The sequence below is a fragment of the Mirounga leonina genome, unplaced genomic scaffold (genome assembly GCF_011800145.1).
Source record: "Mirounga leonina isolate KUSES-001 unplaced genomic scaffold, KU_Mleo_1.0 Mir_53, whole genome shotgun sequence".
NCBI classification, from domain to species: domain Eukaryota; kingdom Metazoa; phylum Chordata; class Mammalia; order Carnivora; family Phocidae; genus Mirounga; species Mirounga leonina.
Window position 1 is genome coordinate 87,611,823 of NW_023270807.1, and position 18,773 is coordinate 87,630,595.

Below are 18,773 nucleotides of genomic sequence, written 5' to 3' on the forward strand. Positions count from 1 at the left end.
AAATGAGGCAGAAGAGAGAATTAGTGATATAGAAGACAAATGATGGAAAATAAAGAAGCTGAGAAAAAGAGAGATAAACAACTACTGGATCACGAGGGCAGAACTCGGGAGATAAGTGATAACATAAGACGAAACAATATTAGAATAATTGGGATCCCAGAAGAAGAAAGAGAGAGAGGGGCAGAAGGTATATTGGAGCAAATTATAGCAGAGAACTCCCCTAATTTGGGGAAGGAAACAGGCATCAAAATCCAGGAGGCACAGAGAACCCCCGCTCAAGATCAGTAAAGATAGGTCAACACCCCGACACCTAATAGTAAAACTTACCAGTCTCAGAGACAAAGAGAAAATCCTGAAAGCAGCTTGGGATAAGAGATCTGTAACCTACAATGGTAGAAACATTGGCAACAGACCTATCCACAGAAACCTGGCAGGCCAGAAAGGAATGGCATCATATATTCAGAGCACTAAATGAGAAAAATATGCAGCCAAGAATACTATATCCAGCTAGGCTGTCATTGAAAAGAGAAGGAGAGGTAAAAAGCTTTCAGGACAAACAAAACTAAAGGAATGTGCAAACATGAAACCAGCCCTACAAAAAATATTGAAAGGGGTCCTCTAAGCAAAGAGACAGCCTAAAAGTAACATAGACCAGAAAGAAACACAGACAATATACAGTAACAGTCACCTTACAGGCAATATAATGGCACTAAATTCGTATCTTTTAATAGTTACCCTGAATGTAAATGGGCTAAATGCCCCAGTCAAAAGACACAGGGTATCAGACTGGATAAAAAAACAAAACCCATCAATATGCTGTCTGCAAGAGACTCATTTTAGATCCAAAGACACCTCCAGATTGAAAGTGAAGGGGTGGAAAACCATTTACCATGCTAATGGACACCAAAAGAAAGCTGGGGTGGCAATTCTTGTATCAGACAAATTAGATTTTAAACCAAGGACTATAATAAGAGATGAGGAAGGACACTATATCCTACTTAAAGGATCTACCCAACAAAAAGATCTAACAATTGTAAATATCTATGCCCCTAACATGGGAGCAGCCAATTATATAAGTCAATTAATAACAAAAGCAAAGAAACACATCGACAGTAATACAATAATAGTAGGGGACTTTAACACCCCCCTCACTGAAATGGACAGATCATCTAAGCAAAAGATCAACAAGGAAATAAAGACTTTAAATGACACATTGGACCAAATGGATTTCACAGATATATTCAGAACATTCCATCCCAAAGCAACAGAATACACATTCTTCTCTAGTGCCCATGAAACATTCTCCAGAATAGATCACATCCTAGGTCACAAATCAGGTCTCAACCGGTACCAAAAGATTGGGATCATTCCCTGCGTATTTTTGGACCACAGTGCTTTGAAACTAGAACTCAATCACAAGAGGAAAGTCAGAAAGAACTCAAATACATGGAGGCTAAAGAGGATCCTACTAAAGAATGAATAGGTCAACCAGGAAATTACAGAAGAATTAAAAAAATTCATGGAAACAAATGAAAATGAAAACACAACTGTTCAAAATCTTTGGGATGCAACAAAGGCAGGCCCAAGAGGAAAGTATATAGCAATACAAGCCTTTCTCAAGAAATAAGAAAGGTCTCAAATACACAACCTACACCTAAAGGAGCTAGAGAAAGAACAGCAAATAAAGCCTAAACCCAGCAGGAGAAAAGAAATAATAAAGATCAGAGCAGAAATCAATGAAATAGAAACCAAAAGAATAGTAGAACAGATCAACGAAACTAGGAGCTGGTTCTTTGAAAGAATTAACAAGATTGATAAACCCCTGGCCAGACTTATCAAAAAGAAAAGAGAAATGATCCAAATCAACAAAATCATGAATGAAAGAGGAGACATCACAACCAATACCAAAGAAATACAAACAATTATAAGAACATATTACGAGCAACTATATGCCAGCAAATTAGATAATCTGGAAGAAATGCATGCATTCCTAGAGATGTATCAACTACCAAAACTGAACCAGGAAGAAATAGAAAACCTGAACAGACCTATAACCACTAAGGAAATTGAAGGAGTCATCAAAAATCTCCCAAAAAACAAAAGCCCAGGGCCAGATGGCTTCCCAGGGGAATTCTACCAAACATTTAAAGAATACCTATTCTTCTGAAACTGTTCCAAAAATAGAAATGGAAGGAAAACTTCCAAACTCGTTTTATGAGGCCACCATTACCTTGATCCCCAAACCAGACAAAGACCCCATCAAAAAGGAGAATTACAGACCAATATCCCTGATGAACATGGATGCAAAAATTCTCACCAAAATACTAGCCAATAGGATCCAACAGTACATTAAAAGGATTATTCACCATGACCAAGTGGGATTTATTCCTGGGCTGCAAGTTTGGTTCAACATCCACAAATCAATCAATGTGATACATTACATTAATAAAAGAAAGAACAAAAACTATATGATCCTCTCAATAGATGCAGAAAAAGCATTTGGCAAAGTACAGCATTCTTTCTTGGTCAAAACTCTTCAGAGTATAGGGGTAGAGGGTACATACCTCAGTATCATAAAAGCCATCTATGAAAAACCCACAGCAAATATCATTCTCAATGGGGAAAAACTGAGAGCTTTTCCCCCTAAGGTCAGGAACACGGCAGGGATGTCCACTATCACCACTGCTATTCAACATAGTATTAGAAGTCCTAGCCACAGCAATCAGATATCAAAAAGAAATAAAAGGCATCTGGATCTGCAAAGAAGAAGTTAAACCCTTATTCTTTGCAGATGATATGATACTCTAAGTGGAAAACCCAAAAGACTCCACCCCAAAACTGCTAGAACTCATAGAGGAATTCAGTAGAGTGGTAGGATATAAAATCAAAGCACAGAAATCAGTGGCATTCCTATACAAAAACAACAAGACAGAAGAAAGGAAAATTAAGGAGTCGATCCCATTTACGCCCAATTGCACCCAAAACCATAAGATACCTAGGAATAAATCTAACTAAAGAGGCAAAGAATCTGTACTCAGAAAACTATAGAATACTCATGAAAGAAACTGGGAAGACACAAAGAAATGGAAAAACGTTCCATGCTCATGGACTGGAAGAACAAATATTGTGAAGATGTCAATGCTACCTAGAGCAATCTACACATTTAAAGCAATCCCTATCAAAATACCATCCACTTTTTTCAAAGAAATGGAACAAATAATCCTAAAATTTGTATGGAACCAGAAAAGACCCCGAATAGCCAGAGGAATGTTGAAAAAGAAAAGCAAAGCTGGTGGCATCACAATTCCAGACTTTCAGCTCTATTACAAAGCTGTCATCATCAAGACAGTATGGTATTGGCACAAAAACAGACACATAGATCAAATGGAACAGAATACAGAGCCCCAAAATGGACCCTCAACTCTATGGTCAACTAATCTTCGACAAAGCAGGAAAGAATGTCCAATGGAAAAAAGACAGTCTCTTCAACAAATGGTGTTGGGAAAATTGGACAGCCACATGCAGAAGAATGAAACTGGACCATTTCCTTATACCACAAACGAAAATAGACTCAAAATGGTTGAAAGACCTAAATGTGAGACAGGAGTCCATCAAAATCCTAAAGGATAACACAGGCAGCAACCTCTTTGACCTCAGCCGCAACAACTTCTTCCTAGAAACGTCACCAAAGGCAAGGGAAGCAAGGGCAAAAATGAACTATTGGGACTTCATCAAGATAAAAAGCTTTTGCACAGCAAAAGAAACAGTCAATAAAACCAAAACACAACTGACAGAATGGGAGAAGATATTTGCAAATGACATATCAGATAAAGGGCTAGTATCCAAAATTTAAAGAACTGATCAAACTCAACACCCAAAGAACAAATGATCCAATCAAGAAATGGGCAGAAGACATGAACAGACATTTTTCCAAAGAAGACATCCAAATGGCCAACAGACACAGGAAGAAGTCCTCAACATCGCTCGGCATCAGGGAAATCCAAATCAAAACCTCAATAAGATACCACCTCACACCAGTCAGAATGGCTAAAATTAACAAGTCAGGAAACGACAGATGTTGCCAGGGATGTGGAGAAAGGGGAACCCTCCTACACTCTTGGTGGGAATGCAAGCTGGTGCAGCCACTCTGGAAAACAGTATGGAGGTTCTTCAAAAAGTTGAAAATAGAGCTGCCCTATGACCCAGCAATTGCACTACTGGGTATTTACCCCAAAGATACAAATGTAGTTATCCGAAGGGATATGTGCACCCCGATGTTTATAGCAGCAATGTCCACAACAGTCAAACTATGGAAAGAGCCAAGATGTCCATCGACAGATGAATGGATAAAGAAGATGTGGTATATATACACAACGGAATATTATCCAGCCATCAAAAGGAATGAACTCTTGCCATTTGCAACGATGTGGATGGAACTGGAGGGTATTATGCTGAGTGAAATAAGTCAATCAGAGAAAGACATATATCATATGATCTCACTGATATGAGGCATTCTTAATCTCAGGAAACAAACTGAGGGTTGCTGGAGTGGTGGGGGGTGGGAGGCATGGGGTGGCTGGGTGATAGACATTGGGGAGGGTATGTGCTATGGTGAGCGCTGTGAACTGTGTAAGACTGTTGAATCATAGACCTGTACCTCTGAAACAAATAATACATTATATGTTAAAAAAAAAAAGAAGATAGTAGGAAGGGAAAAGCGAAGGGGGGGAATTGGATGGGGAGACGAACCATGAGAGACTATGGACTCTTGAGAAACAAACGGAGGGTTCTAGAGGGGAGGGGGTGGAGGGATGGGTTAGCCTGGTGATGGGTATTAAAGAGGGCACATATTGAATGGAGCACTGGGTGTTATTCGCAAACAATGAATCATGAAACACTACATCAAAAACTAATGATGTATGGTGACTAACATAACAAAATTTTAAAAAATGCAAAAAAAAAAGAAAAAATATTGGAATAACTTTGGGTAAACAACGTTATACTCTGAACCTTGATTTCCTTTTCCATAAAAAAATTAGAATAACAAGTCAGCTGAAAGGCCATATATTTCATAAAGCTTTCCCTGACTGCTCTGACCTTCTATCCACCCTCCACATCTAGGAAGTTCCACTTCATCTTGGTTATATATTACGTTGTATTAGTCAAAGTGTTCATCTTTCCCTTGGTTGTATACAAACTCTTAGGGAGTCCAATATAGTTAAATGAGTTTACATTCTGTAAAATGGGTTAAGAATAGAGGATTGTATAGATATAGATTAGAATCATCACTTCAGTTTACAGTCATAGTATTGCTGTCAGAATTAAATAATACCGAGTGAATTACATGGCTAATTACTTACACTGGTAAATGCTCAGCAAATACGCTATTACAACATACTACATCTCCACAGCATATTACAAACACTAAATCCTAGGGATTAAATCCTCACACTTTTTTGCATTATTAAACTACTAAAAAAATAGCTTACATTTATGCTATTAAAATATTAGCCAAAATTTAGTTTAAATTGTTCTATTCAATTCATACCTCAAAAAACAAGATGACTTTAGGGCTCTCATCAAAATCTCGAAGCAAATAGGGGAAATTTTCATTAAATATAATTTGTTCTTCCCACTCTGGAAGTCTTGATTTTAATTGTTTAAAATCATATGGCTGGGTCATAATAGGAAGAATGTAATCCACACTCTCTTTTTCATAGTAAGATGAAACAGGCCGTTCACTGTCCAAAAAAGATGCTCCCATTAACACAATTCTTTATGATAATTTTGAGAAAATGAGAAAAAAATATAGTGCTCAAGGTAAAGAAATAATGAATAGTCATGATATATAATGAAAAATTATTTTGGTTTTCCATCGAGAAAATTACAAATTTATGAAACTAAGAAGTGGTAATACCCTACTATTATCTTTTATCTATACACTACTGATTGGTTTCACAGAATTATCTTATTACAGAAATATAAAGTGAGGTGCAACATACAGAGCTAGACTCCTTCAGAATCTTAAAGGAGTTTGTAATAAAATAGTACAGTACATTTAAATAAGAAAATGAGCACAACAGCATTGCAAACCCTTTGAGGTATGTCATATTTTTTGTATGCCCTAAGATAACTGAATAATTGAACTTTGATAATCTTCATGTTCCTCATCCCTATCATTTTTCCAAGCAAATGACTTTTGAGTTCTAGTATAATCATTTATTTCACTGTGCTTTTTATATGTAAGCTTCAAGCATGTATTAGCTATAGAAGTAATACTAGGAAAAAATTAAATTCAAGATTCACTGCCTTCATATGATCCCCAAGTAACCTATTAACTTCAAAAGAAAAATATGAAGTTAGACAATTAAAGCATGTACAGTGCAACATGCAGTGATTTACACTACAAGTTCAATGCCATAAATTAGTCATTAAGTTTGGTAGAAGCTCTCTCAACTCCCCTCCACTTAAAATGAATCACTGAATTAACAAATGTTCTCTATGTCTTCTAGAAAAGATACTGATCAGTATCAATGATCTATGAACATCTACAACAAGTAAATTATTCTCTAATACAAATCCTTAGCTCTATTTCCATTGACTTTCAATGGCAGAAAAGAGGACTTCTGTAGACAGTTTCAATTTCAAGGGTTGGCTGTGCAATTAAAAAAATTACCTATCATCTTTCTTGACATATTGACCAGTATTCTCATCAATCACATGAATTTTTACCATTGGGTGAGAAATCATAAAATCGGACTTAAGTCGATCAGTGCGGTGAATGTAAACTCCCAGGACAAGATCATCATCAAGCAAACATTTGGGATAAACTGGACTATCTCGGCTTGTTACTTCATGAACACCATCACCATCAGTTTCTTCATTATCATCTGAAACTATATGCATGGAATAAAATCAACATTATAATTAATTGTTCCCACAACAATATATTCAACAATATACACTGAATTTACATATAACCTTATCTTTATAATCCATGATTATTTGTCTTTGTTAACAAAGTAACTTCAAAAGAAAAGAAGGAAAAAGCCACACAAGAGCAGATTACACTCTGAGAGTAAAGTATTACATTTACTAATGCATTAAAATAGGGGGAGGAATCTTTCTTTTTTTCCCTAACAAGGACCAAGAACACAGAAAGAAAATAATGAGAACCAAAGACAAAAAAGCAATTTTATCTAGTTATTTTCTTAAGTGGAATATGCTCAATTAATTTGTAACTGTAATTTCTACTTCTGGGTAGGATGTAGTAGGATGTAGCTGGTCAATGCTTCTCATAACAACTTGAAAAAGTCAAATGAATTACAAAAACCTTATTTTTAAAGGCATCAGAACAGTACAGAGACAATGTACAGCAGATGGACTAAAATTCCAGAGAGGGAGAATCATTCACTGATAAGCTGATGGACTAGTAGCTGTTTTAGTCTCTGGGGACATTTGCTGATTCAGGGTGTGGGCTAAGGATCAGGGCTTGGCCCCAACAAAAGGTCACCACTGGGAGAAAGAGTATCTGCAAAACTTTTAGTGGTAAGTGGTTGATGGGGCTACAGCAGTCACATTAGAGATTTGAGGAGCCTCAAACACATAGCTAATTTCCCCCCCCCACAAAACTGAATTCTGAGGCTACATGAGAGGCTAAAGAAGTAGTGAAATCTCCCAGGCTGGTGGTACTAGGAGACAATGACCCACCAGGGGTAGGGGCCTGAAACAAAACTGGCAAAATAAAGCCCTAGAGGGCACTTTCCACCTATAGCCACTTTTCACCTGGGGTCACTTACCAATTCTGGATGCAGCAAGAGTTGAGAATCCAGGCATGGCCCCTGGCAGAAGGTCCCTACTGGGGGACAGAGAAACCAGCAGAGATTCTGGCACTCACGTGGGGCTGGAGTGACAAAACTGTAGACCTGAGGGGCCAGACACATGGCCAGTCCCCCCCCAAGATATCTGCCAAATTTTGAAGCTGAATGGGGCAGAAGGCTAAAGGACCGGGCTAAAAACCTCAGAAGGGCAAAACTGAATCTCCCAGTCTTGTAGACTGAGGAGACAAATACCTGCCAGATTCTCAGTTCAAAACTCCTGAAAGTCCACAACCTAGGAATAGGGCAAATCAAAGATACAGTTTTTATCAAAACTACAATCTAGCCCTGACATAGCTCAATTCCTGATGGATTAAAATCAGTTTCCCACCCTACCTGCCTAAGAGAGTAAAGAGGAAACCTTTTCTAGTAAAAGATAAAATCATCTGGGATCTCTAGCACTCTACACACAATATCCAGTATAGAATAAAAAGTTACCGGGCATAAAAGAGGCAAGACTATATGACCAACAACTAGGAGAAAAAGACCGAAAACAGAAGCTGACCCACAGATGATCCAGACTGGAGTTAGCACAGAAAGACTTTAAATGACTATGATTATTAATATGTTCAAGAAAATAAAGGAAAAAGTGGGTTAAAATGGAAACTTTCTACAAAGAACTGGAATCCATAAAAAAACGACAACAGACATTTTCATTCTGTAAATGAAAAATACAGCATCTGAGGGGTGTCTGGGTGGCTCAGGCTCAGTCAGTTGAGTGTTTCATTCTTGATCTCAGCTTAGGTCTTGATCTCACGGTCGTGAGTTCAAGCCCTGCCTTGGGCTCCATGCTGTGCATGGAGCCTACTTAAAAAAAACAAAACAAAACACAGCATCTGAAATTAAGAACTTAATAGATAGAGGTGTTTAATAGTATACTGGACACAAAGACATGATTAGGGAAAGAGAAAAAAGATCAGTATCAATATCCAAACTGAAGCATAATGGAAAAAATTTTAAAAAGAATATAGGGAAAAAACATAAGAAATAAGTGGACACACTTAAAAGAAAATATGTGAGAATTTATAATCTAGAAAAAGAGGGAATAATGAAGAAGCCACATTCTAAAAAATAATTGAATAATTGAATTTTCCACAACTGATAAGTGATATCAACCAGTAAACTCTAAGCAGGGTAAATTCCAACAAAGCCATATTTAGGCATAACGTGATAAAAGACTGACATCAAAGACAAAAAGAAAATCTAAAGATGAGTCAAGAGGAAAAAAAAAGTCACAATCCCACTAATGGGACATGATGGAAGCCAGGAGATAACTGTATCATTTTTCCAAAGCACTAAAGAAAACCAACCGGCAACCTAAATTCAATGCTAGCAAATAGGATTCAAAAATGAAAGTAAAGGCATTTTACACAACAAAATCTGAGGGGATTAGCATATTAGGAGAAATACTAAACTGAGCTCTTCAAGTAGATGAAAAGTGGGAAAATGTAAATTCATTAAGGAAAAAGTAAATTTTGGAGTGAATATAAATTATTATCAGCTGTACAAAATCGTCACTATAATAGCTGTGAAGTTTAAAATACATGCAGAACTAAAATGCATGATAAGAAACCTATGGGCCAGAAGACAGAGAGATGCAGAAAAAGCACCTGACAAAATTCAGATGGAATTAAACAATTCTAATGTTCTAGCAGTGTTTTGTTAGGGAAGCATATTTTGTTAGGGAATTAACTTGTAAGTCAAGAATAAACTTAATGTTCTTGAGGATAACAAAAAACTGTAAAAGAATGCATAATTAACAAGTTAATATAAGAAGAAAATTTTTAAAATAACTTAAATAATTCAAAAGAAGAAAAAGGAATATAAGACAGGTGGATCATACACAAAACACTGTAAAACAAACATAAAACAGTGACAAATAAATATAAGGACACAGAAAGACTGCAAACAAGGGTTTTTTTGTTTTGTTTTTGGGGGGTGCAGCACCTCACATTTACTGAGGGTCTGCCCCCAAGGAGCTCAAAGGCTGGGGGCTGAGACCCCTCATGTTCTAGGGTGGAGGGAAGAAAAGAGGTGAAGGCAAAAAAAGAAGGAAATGCAGAGACACTATGTCCCAAGTAAAGGAAGCCTAGAGGGTGGGGTGGGGGAGAAGTGGAATAATGGCAAGCTCTATCTAGACCTGGGGACCATGGATCAGGCAGAGGTCTGAAGGCTACCCCTTCTCCACCAAGTTGGCACCACCTGGCAGTGTATTGTGGGTTATGACAGAGAAATGAGGATGGGAAAATCTATACTATGCAAACTCAAACTATAAGTAGACTACAAGGGGAAATTATTAGAGATAAAAAAAAAGATACCACATAATGATTGTTCTTATACAATGAATGCTTGTGTCCCCACAAGATTCATATGTTGAAATCCTAACCTCCAATGTGACAGTACTAAAAGGTGAGGACTTTGGGAGGTTATTAAGTCATGAGGGTAGAGACCTCATAGATGGAATTAGTGTCCTTATAAAAGTGATTAAAAAAAAAAGTGATCCCAAAGAGCTACCCTTCTATGTGAGGTTACAGTAAAGAGACATCAGTCTACAACCAGGAAATGGGTCGTCACCAGACACAAATCTGTGGGTGCCTTGATCTTGGACTTTCCAGGCTCTGGAACTGTACAAATAACTGTTTATTGTTTAAGCTATCCAGTCTATGATATTTTGTTACAGCAGCCTGAATGATTAAGACGACTTGGAAGTGTCAATCTGACAGGAAGATATAAGATTCCTAAACATGCATATAGTCAATAACATAACTTCAAAATACATAAAGAGAAAAAACCTAACAGAAATAAAGAGAAAAGAGAGAAACCCAAAATCACAGTGTGAATTTTAATACCTGTCTCAACAAATGGATAGAATAAGCAAGCCAAAAAAAATCAGGAAGATGAGCTGGACACAATACACTTGATCTGACATACACAGGACACTGCACCCAATGACACCAGAATTCACATTCTTTTTAAGTGCACATGACATATTTAGCAAATTGACCATAAAGTGGTCATAAAGAAAGGCTCAATAAATTCAAAAGATTGAGATCATTCACAATATGTTCTCTGACAACAGTGGCAGATAGAAACAGAAAGGTAACTAGAAAATCACCTGTTGGCTGAGATGAAACAATATACTTCTAAAAATGTGTGGTCAAAGGAGAAATTAAAATGGAAATTAGAAAATGTTTTTATTGGATGATAATGAAGATATATCAAAAATTTGTGGGATGCAGCTAAAGTAGTACGTAGATGAAAAGTTAAAGTCTTAAATACGTATAAAGACTGAAATCTTATAAAATCTATCTTACAAAACTAAAAACAGCAAATCAAAGAAAGGAGAATGAAGAAACTAATACAAATAAAATAACCCAACAGTACACAAATGTGCAACAGATACAATCAAAGCCAATGGCTGATTCTTTGAAAACTGAAAATCCTGAGACTGACCAAGAAATTGAAAAAAAAATAAATTCCAGTATAAAGGGACACCTTTCAGATGCTGTAGACAGACAAAATTTGAAAATTTGGATTAAATGAACAAATTCCTCAAGAAATACAGTCTCTCAAAGCTGACAGAAAAAAACAAAATATGAAGAGTGATATTTATTAAAGAAACTAATTCTGATTTAAAATTCTTCCCACAAGGAAACCTTGGCCTAAAGGCTTCATTAGTAAAGTCTTCCAAACATTTATGGAAGAAATAACCAATTTATAAAAATGCTTCCAGAGAATTGAAAAAGATGAAAAATTTCCCAACTATTTTTGAGATTATCAAAACCTTGGTATCAAAAACTCTGGGTATTTCAAGAAAGGAAAAGTACAAACCATTCTCTCTCATGACCCCAGACACAGAAGTTCTATACAAAGTATTAGCAAATCAAATCCAGTAACAGATTAAAAAAATATATATATATATAAGAGAATACCTCATAACCAAGCTGCAGGTCCCTCTAACCCCTGCCAGGAACACAAAGATGGCTTAATATTCAAATAACAATTAACCACATTAATAGAGAAAATGGTGAAAATTTATACGATCAAGTCAAAAGACAGAGAAAAAGCACCTGGTAAAATTCAGTATCTATTCATAATTTTAAAACACTATTAGCCAATTAGAGTACAGGTAACTCATAAACTTGATAAAGAGTATTTACAAAAAAACCCACAGCAAATATTACACTAAGCGGCAAATTAATGGAAGCTTTTCCCCAAGGTATTTAACACTGTAATGGAAGTCCTAGCCAGTATAACAAGGCAAGAAAAAGGAGTAAGATATAAGGACTGAAAGAGGCACAATGAAACAATCACTATTAACAGGTGATACAATAGCGTAACATATGTAGAAAATTTAAAAGAATCCATGGATACACTCTTAGAAGTAATAAATTTAGCAAAAACACTGGCTACAATGTTAATTTTTAAAAAATCAATTATATTTCTCTGTGCATATATTTTTATGCATGTATGCACACACACACACCAGCAACAAACAGAAAACAAAAATTAAAAAAAAAAATGCCATTTATGACAGCATTAAGAAACATCAAATACCTAGGAATAAATCTAAGGACAGACTCTCCCGAAACTTAAAATATTACCAAGATAAACTGGAAACATAAATAAATGGAGGTGCATATCCATTTCATGGATGGCAAAAATTAATACTTTGTAAAGATGTCAACTCTATCTAGAGAGTTGTTATTGTAAATCTCTTCAGATTCACCCAATCTGGATCAAAATAATGGTGGGGATGGGGGAAGGAAGAGGGAGAATTGAGAAGCTGCTTCTAAAATTCATATGGAAATGCGAAGGTCAAAGAATAGCCCAGGTAATGCTAAAGAAGAAAAAACTGTTGGAGTACTTACACAGCTGAATAGCAAGATCTATTATAAAGCTATAGTAATTAAGTCATCTTGTGTTGGTACAGTCTAATGTAACAGAATAGAAACTGATCCATTCCCGTAGTCACGTTATTTATGATAAAGGTGACACTGCAATACAGAGGAAAAAAGATGCTCTCTTCCATAAATGGTACTAGGTCAATTACATGTTCACATGGGAAAACAATGGGTCTTAACCACTACCTCTCACCATATACAAGAATCAATTCCAGATGAACTGCAGAGCTAAATGTGAAAAGCAAAACAAAAAACTTTTAGAAAATAATATATACAAAAACATCTTTGGGACTTGGGAAAGATTTCTCATATCACAGAAAGCACTTACCATCAAAGGAAAAAAATGGATAAATAGGGCTATATCAAATTTTAGAATTCTGTTTTTTAAGAGATACCAGTAAGAGAATAGTAAAACCTAGAGTGGGAAGATGTCTGCAATATATATGTGTGTATGTATTCATATCTGAGAAAAGACTGATGTCTAGCTATATAAAATATTCTCACAAATTATAAAAGGCAGACAATGCCATTTCTTAAAAATACACACAAAAGACTTAAACAAATGTATGAATAAAAAAATCCAAGTAGACAACAAACATGAAGAAGATGCTCAATTTCATTAGTTATGAAAGTTTAAAGTAAAACTGAAATATTATTATACACTATACACTAAGAATGGCTAAAATTTTTAAATACTGACAATATAAATGTTAGATGTGGAGCACTGGAGGCTCTCAAATACTGCTAGTATCATCAATTGGTAAACCAACTCTGGAAAATGGGAAATATTTATTAAAGTGAAAAATATACATAATCTCTGACATAGTAACTCTCTCCTAAGAAGATGCCCAACAAAATAAATATATTAGAAAGCAGTGAGGAATATTTTTCAGTTTTTCTTTAGATGCTAGATTTAAAGGATCACAGCCATGTTTCTAAGTAGCATTTCCCAACCTGTGTCCTACCAAGTTAGTAGTTCTGAAAGACACAAAAACTTCATAGAGAATTCTATGCGTAAAAAAAAAAAAAAAAAAAGATGCCAAACAAAAAATGTATATATAAAATGCTTGCCAAAAGACATGACTAGAATATTATAGTTTTATTTGTAAACACCTAAAACTAGAAACAGCTCAAACATCCATCTGTACAATTGGCAAATTATTCACACAAGGGTATCTATATAGTGCAAAAGCAGAACTGATAATGAAGAAGCTCAGCTACATGCAACAGTCTAAATCTCACAAAAATAATTTTGAGTGAAAGAGCACAGGATTTCTGATTCTATTCACATTAAAGTAGAAAAACGGGCAAAAACAAACTGTGTTAGATGTCAAGATGATGTTTACTCCTGAAGAACAATGAATGGGAAGGGGACTTAGGGGGTTTCTGGCGCTAAAAGTGTTGTTTCTTGATTTGGATGACGATTTTATAGGCATGTTCAGTTTGTGAAAATCCACTAAGTAGTATACTTGTAACATGTACACTTTCTATATGTATATCATATTTTAACAAAGGTTTTACAAATGTAGTAAGAGGAATAAAGCATCATCAACTGCATAGCCAATGAATAACTACCATAAATTCTAAAATTGCCTATTTTGGTCCCAAATTTTTGGCCAATTAAATGGAGATTGAAAAGGAAAAAATGAATGTAAGAAGTAGGAAAAAGGCAATAACAAGTAAAGAAAAATAAGAGGAGGAAAGAAATGAGTAAAGAGGAAGACAGAAAGCAAGAGGGTGGGAAGGAAAAGTGGGAAGGAAGGACAGAAGCCGAATTAGGCTGAGGACGTCGGAAGACAATCACGTGTGACAGAGGGATGCAGCCTTAACATCTGAAAAGTTTATTGGCCATTGACCATTTATAGCTTTCAATAAATATGAGTCTGAATTATTTAGGGGTTCTAAACTCAATGGTATAAAGAAGAAATCTGTGCCACAACAGCAACAAAGTTAATGTCATTCTAGGGTTCAATTAAATTAAGTCAAGAATTAGAGATGACATAAGTAATATTAACTCACCACAGAGACCCACAGTTACAAATAAATGAATGTTTTAATATACATGAATCCAAGAACAAGTGCCACATACAGTTGACCCTTGAACAATGCCAGGGTTGGGGCACCAACCCCCTGGGCATTTGCAAATCTGTGTTTAACCTCTGACTCCCCCAAAACTTTACCAATAGCCTACTGTTGACCAGAAGCCTTACTGATAACATAAAGAGTAGATTAACACATATTTTACATGTTACATGTATTATATACTATATTCTTACAATACAGTGAGCCAGAGAAAAGAAAGTGCTATAAAGAAGTCATAAGGAAAAGAAAATACCTTTACAGTACTATACTTTATCGAAAAAAAAATCTGTAAGTGGACCTGCACAGTTCAAACCCATGCTGTTCAAGGACCAACTGTATTCTATATTGGATTTTTTTAATTATAGTCTTTGGGACTGGATTTTCTTTAGTTTTAAGGACTCAAAGTCCTAGAATCAAGTTATTTCTACCAAGGCACATATTTTTCATTTAATTTGGATAACAAACCTGTTTTAGCCTTTTTTTTCTTTTTTTTTGGTTTGGATTTTGTGTCATCTTGCATGCTGTCTTCTACATTGTCTTCCACTGAGCTTATCTTATCATCTTGTTGAGAATCTGAAGTAACTCTTCTAACTGGAGAGCCCTTCTTTTGTTCACTTTCAACTGTGTCATCGGAGATGGTCAGTGTACTGCAAATACAACCAAAGTACAAGCCATTACAAATACATTCTTCTTCTTAATGATGCAGCAACGTGAACAGTGAACAGAGTCAAGGATAATCCTAAAATCAAGATTACTTCCTGCTAGGGGATACATACATACATAAATATATATACATATATATATACATATATTTTAAAGATTTTATTTATTTTTGACAGAGAGAGAGAGAGAGTGTACAAGCAGGGGAAGCAGCAGGCAGAGGGAGAGGGAAAGCAGGCTCCTCACTTAGCAGAGAGCCCCATGCGGGGCTCAGTCCCAGCACCCTCAGATCACAACCTGAGCTGAAGGCAGACGCTTAACCATCTGAGCCACCCAGGCACCCCTAGGGAATACATATATTTTATTATGCACTAAAATGGTGAAGTGTCAAATTAGGTATCAATGTGTATTATTTTATATTTGTTAATGAGTTATATACCCATGAGTCAAATTAAAATTCAGCTCTAAACTCCCAGAAAAGATAAAGTTGTATATTTTATGAGCAATAGATCTGTTTTTCCATAGGAATGATGAAAGCATCCTCATCCTGTTGTCAAGTCAATGATTAATGAACAAATTTCTAAATTACCTTATTTAAAAGCAAAAAAAGTGTTCTAAGTTTGTTCTGCTTTCAAGAGGCTTCAGATATTCAACTTTTGATTTCTAGGTAACAGTTAATTACTTGTCTTTTCCAGTGGCCGGTGTACCACTACATTTTCAGGAGGCCGTTATTAAAATGAAAATGTGCATCACATGAACTAATAAATGTTAAGGGGTAGCAGCCTAGACTTATACTCATTGTAGAAGAGAAACCAGCCTATTAAAGTCTGTAATTTATCAAGTAAAAAATCTGCATCTAAATAATAATAAACTGACTTCCAATATAGTCATATTTTTTAAAAAAGAGGTTGAGAAATAAAAAGAGTAGAGAAATATTTCAAAATAGTCATTCCAGAAAGCCATGCTATTTTATCACTTCACCAAATACTATTATTTAAAGAGAACTACCTTTTGCATGCCATGGTCATCTAACCCATGGTTTTATTTAAAATTCAAGAACTAACATTTAATAGAGAGTATGTCTTACCAGCTCATAACAGATATGGTAGCTGTAAGAAAGACTGATGGTATACTGTAGCAAGTAGCCTCTAATATGGCCCTCAATGATCCCTGCCTCCTGCTATTAGTATCTTTGTCTAGCCCCTTCCCTTGATTGTGGGCTGGACCTAGTGACCCACTTCTAATAGACAAAATATGACCAAAAGTAATGGATGCCACTTCCAAACCAAGTTTAGGTTCCATAAAGACTATGACTTTCTCTCTCTCTCTCTCTCTCTCTCTCTCTGTCTCAGAGCCCTTGCTCTGGGGAAGCAAGTGGCCATGTTGTGAGTAGCCCACATGGAGAGATCCATGTGGCAAGGAACTGATGTCTCTGGCCAAAAGTCAGTCAGGACCTGAGACCTGCCAAGAACCACATGAGTGAGCTTAGAAGTGGGTATTTCAAGCCTTCCAACAGCTCTGTCATTTGCAGATCCTTCTCCAGCCAAGTCTTAAGATGACTGCATCCCCAGCTGACATCCTGACTATAGCCCGAGAGAGAGCCTGAGTCAGTGGTACCCACTTAAGCCATGCTCAGATTCTTGATCCACAGAAACTGAGAGACAATAAATGTTTGTTGTTCTGCTAAGTTCTAGAATAGCTTTTTTTGTGCAGCAACGGATAGTTAATACGTAGAGTAACATGTTTGAGTAGCAACTCTTTTTGCCCTCCTTTTGTTACCACTGGTGTCTAGCTTTTGGTAAGAGGTGAATTATTTTTAGATGAGGACAGTAAGGGAACCTGTCCCTGATACCAGGAAATAATCAAACATAGAATGTTCCCACCTCAAGTTGTTTATGTAGATGTGGACTGCAGAAAAAAAAGTTAATTAGTTAAAAGACATTTTTTATCTTGTTTTCCCCAAAGAAGACATATAAATATAAATATGATCACAGAAACACTCACATTGCATATGCAAACATATAAGTATCATATATAGAAAAAGACTAGCATGCTAAATTGCTTATAATGATTACCTTTAGATGGTTGTTACTTTTATCTTCTTTGTGTCTTTATTGTATGTTCTACAATAAGCAAATATTATTTGTATAATAAAGAAAAACACTATATTCATATATCCAAATAGGCATTTGTAACTCAAAAAAGGGAGAGAAATTGGGTTTCTATTATTAGCAGATGTAAGTAAGTATTTAAGGGTAGAGATTTTAGAACAAGACTGCTAAGGTTTTGGCTCAGCTTCTTACTGGTTCTGTGACTTAAACCCTTCAAGTTTCCTTATCTGCAAAATAGAGTGATAGTATTACTATTCCTCATAAGGTTGTTACAAGGAATAAATGAGTTAATTCTTATAAAGCATTTAGCACATACTAAGGTGTTATGGAAAGGGTAACTGTTATTGTTTACTGGCAATGTATCCACATGAAAGATTAAGAATTTTCTTAGTGTAACTACAGATATCACTCAAAAGCTGAGAATACTAGTGTTTTTTAAAAGAGGACATTTTACATTTGTCAGTGCAAAGTACCTTGTTTCAGCTTTAGACGAGATTGGAACTTTCTTTTTTTTCTTTATTTTTTTCTCACTGCTCAATTTGCCATCATGCAATGAAGTATCTGAGGGAAAGTAAGTCAACTGTTCTTTGAGTTTCTTTCTTATTTTCTTCTTAATCTCCTTTGCCATTTCTTCAGCTACTTGGAGTTGGTATGCTTGCATCAGTTCTTCTTCCTCATCTAAATTATTATTTTCTCTTTCTTCATCTGCCTTCTCGCTCTTCTGATGAGCAACACCTGGCTGTGACCTGGTTCGTGCTTTCTGATGTGTGGAATCCACCTTCCTCACAGGAGTTTCCAGTTCCATTCCTTGTGCAGTCATCTGGAGTACTGTTTTCATAACCTTTTTACTTGCCTTTCCTTGCTTGTCTTCCTTTACACTAACATCATCTGTATTTTCAGGTGTTGACTGGGGATTCCTTAGTTTGCTTTTAGGGACTGGGTTATTAGTGTTCGTAGCACTTACATCATCACTTTTAGTTTCTTTACTTTTCGGAAGATTGCTTCTAACAGTGTCAAGCTAGGAAAAGAAGATACGGTAACAAAGTTTCAGTCAAGCACAGTTCAATGATACAAAGATAAAGCACAATAATGATTGTGCTTATCCCAATGTAACATTGGGAAAATTATTTCATCTTTTA

The 18,773-nt window shown here is 35.8% G+C and overlaps 1 protein-coding gene across 13 annotated transcripts in view; it reads right to left on the bottom strand.

Annotated features, from left to right (window-relative positions):
* AHI1 (Abelson helper integration site 1) overlaps window positions 1-18,773 on the bottom strand; it is a 227,252-nt gene that overhangs the window by 191,552 nt on the left and 16,927 nt on the right. For all 13 annotated transcript variants that reach the window (XR_004676571.1, XR_004676570.1, XR_004676572.1 and 10 more), the window contains 4 exons: window positions 18,108-18,652; window positions 15,329-15,510; window positions 6,677-6,896; window positions 5,549-5,741 (listed from right to left, as the gene is read on the bottom strand). Coding sequence is in view for 9 of the 13 variants with exons in the window: in XM_034990728.1 (XP_034846619.1) it covers window positions 5,549-5,741; window positions 6,677-6,896; window positions 15,329-15,510; window positions 18,108-18,652 (1,140 nt within the window). In the remaining 4 variants the exon portion in view is untranslated. The remainder of the gene's footprint in view (window positions 1-5,548; window positions 5,742-6,676; window positions 6,897-15,328; window positions 15,511-18,107; window positions 18,653-18,773) is intronic.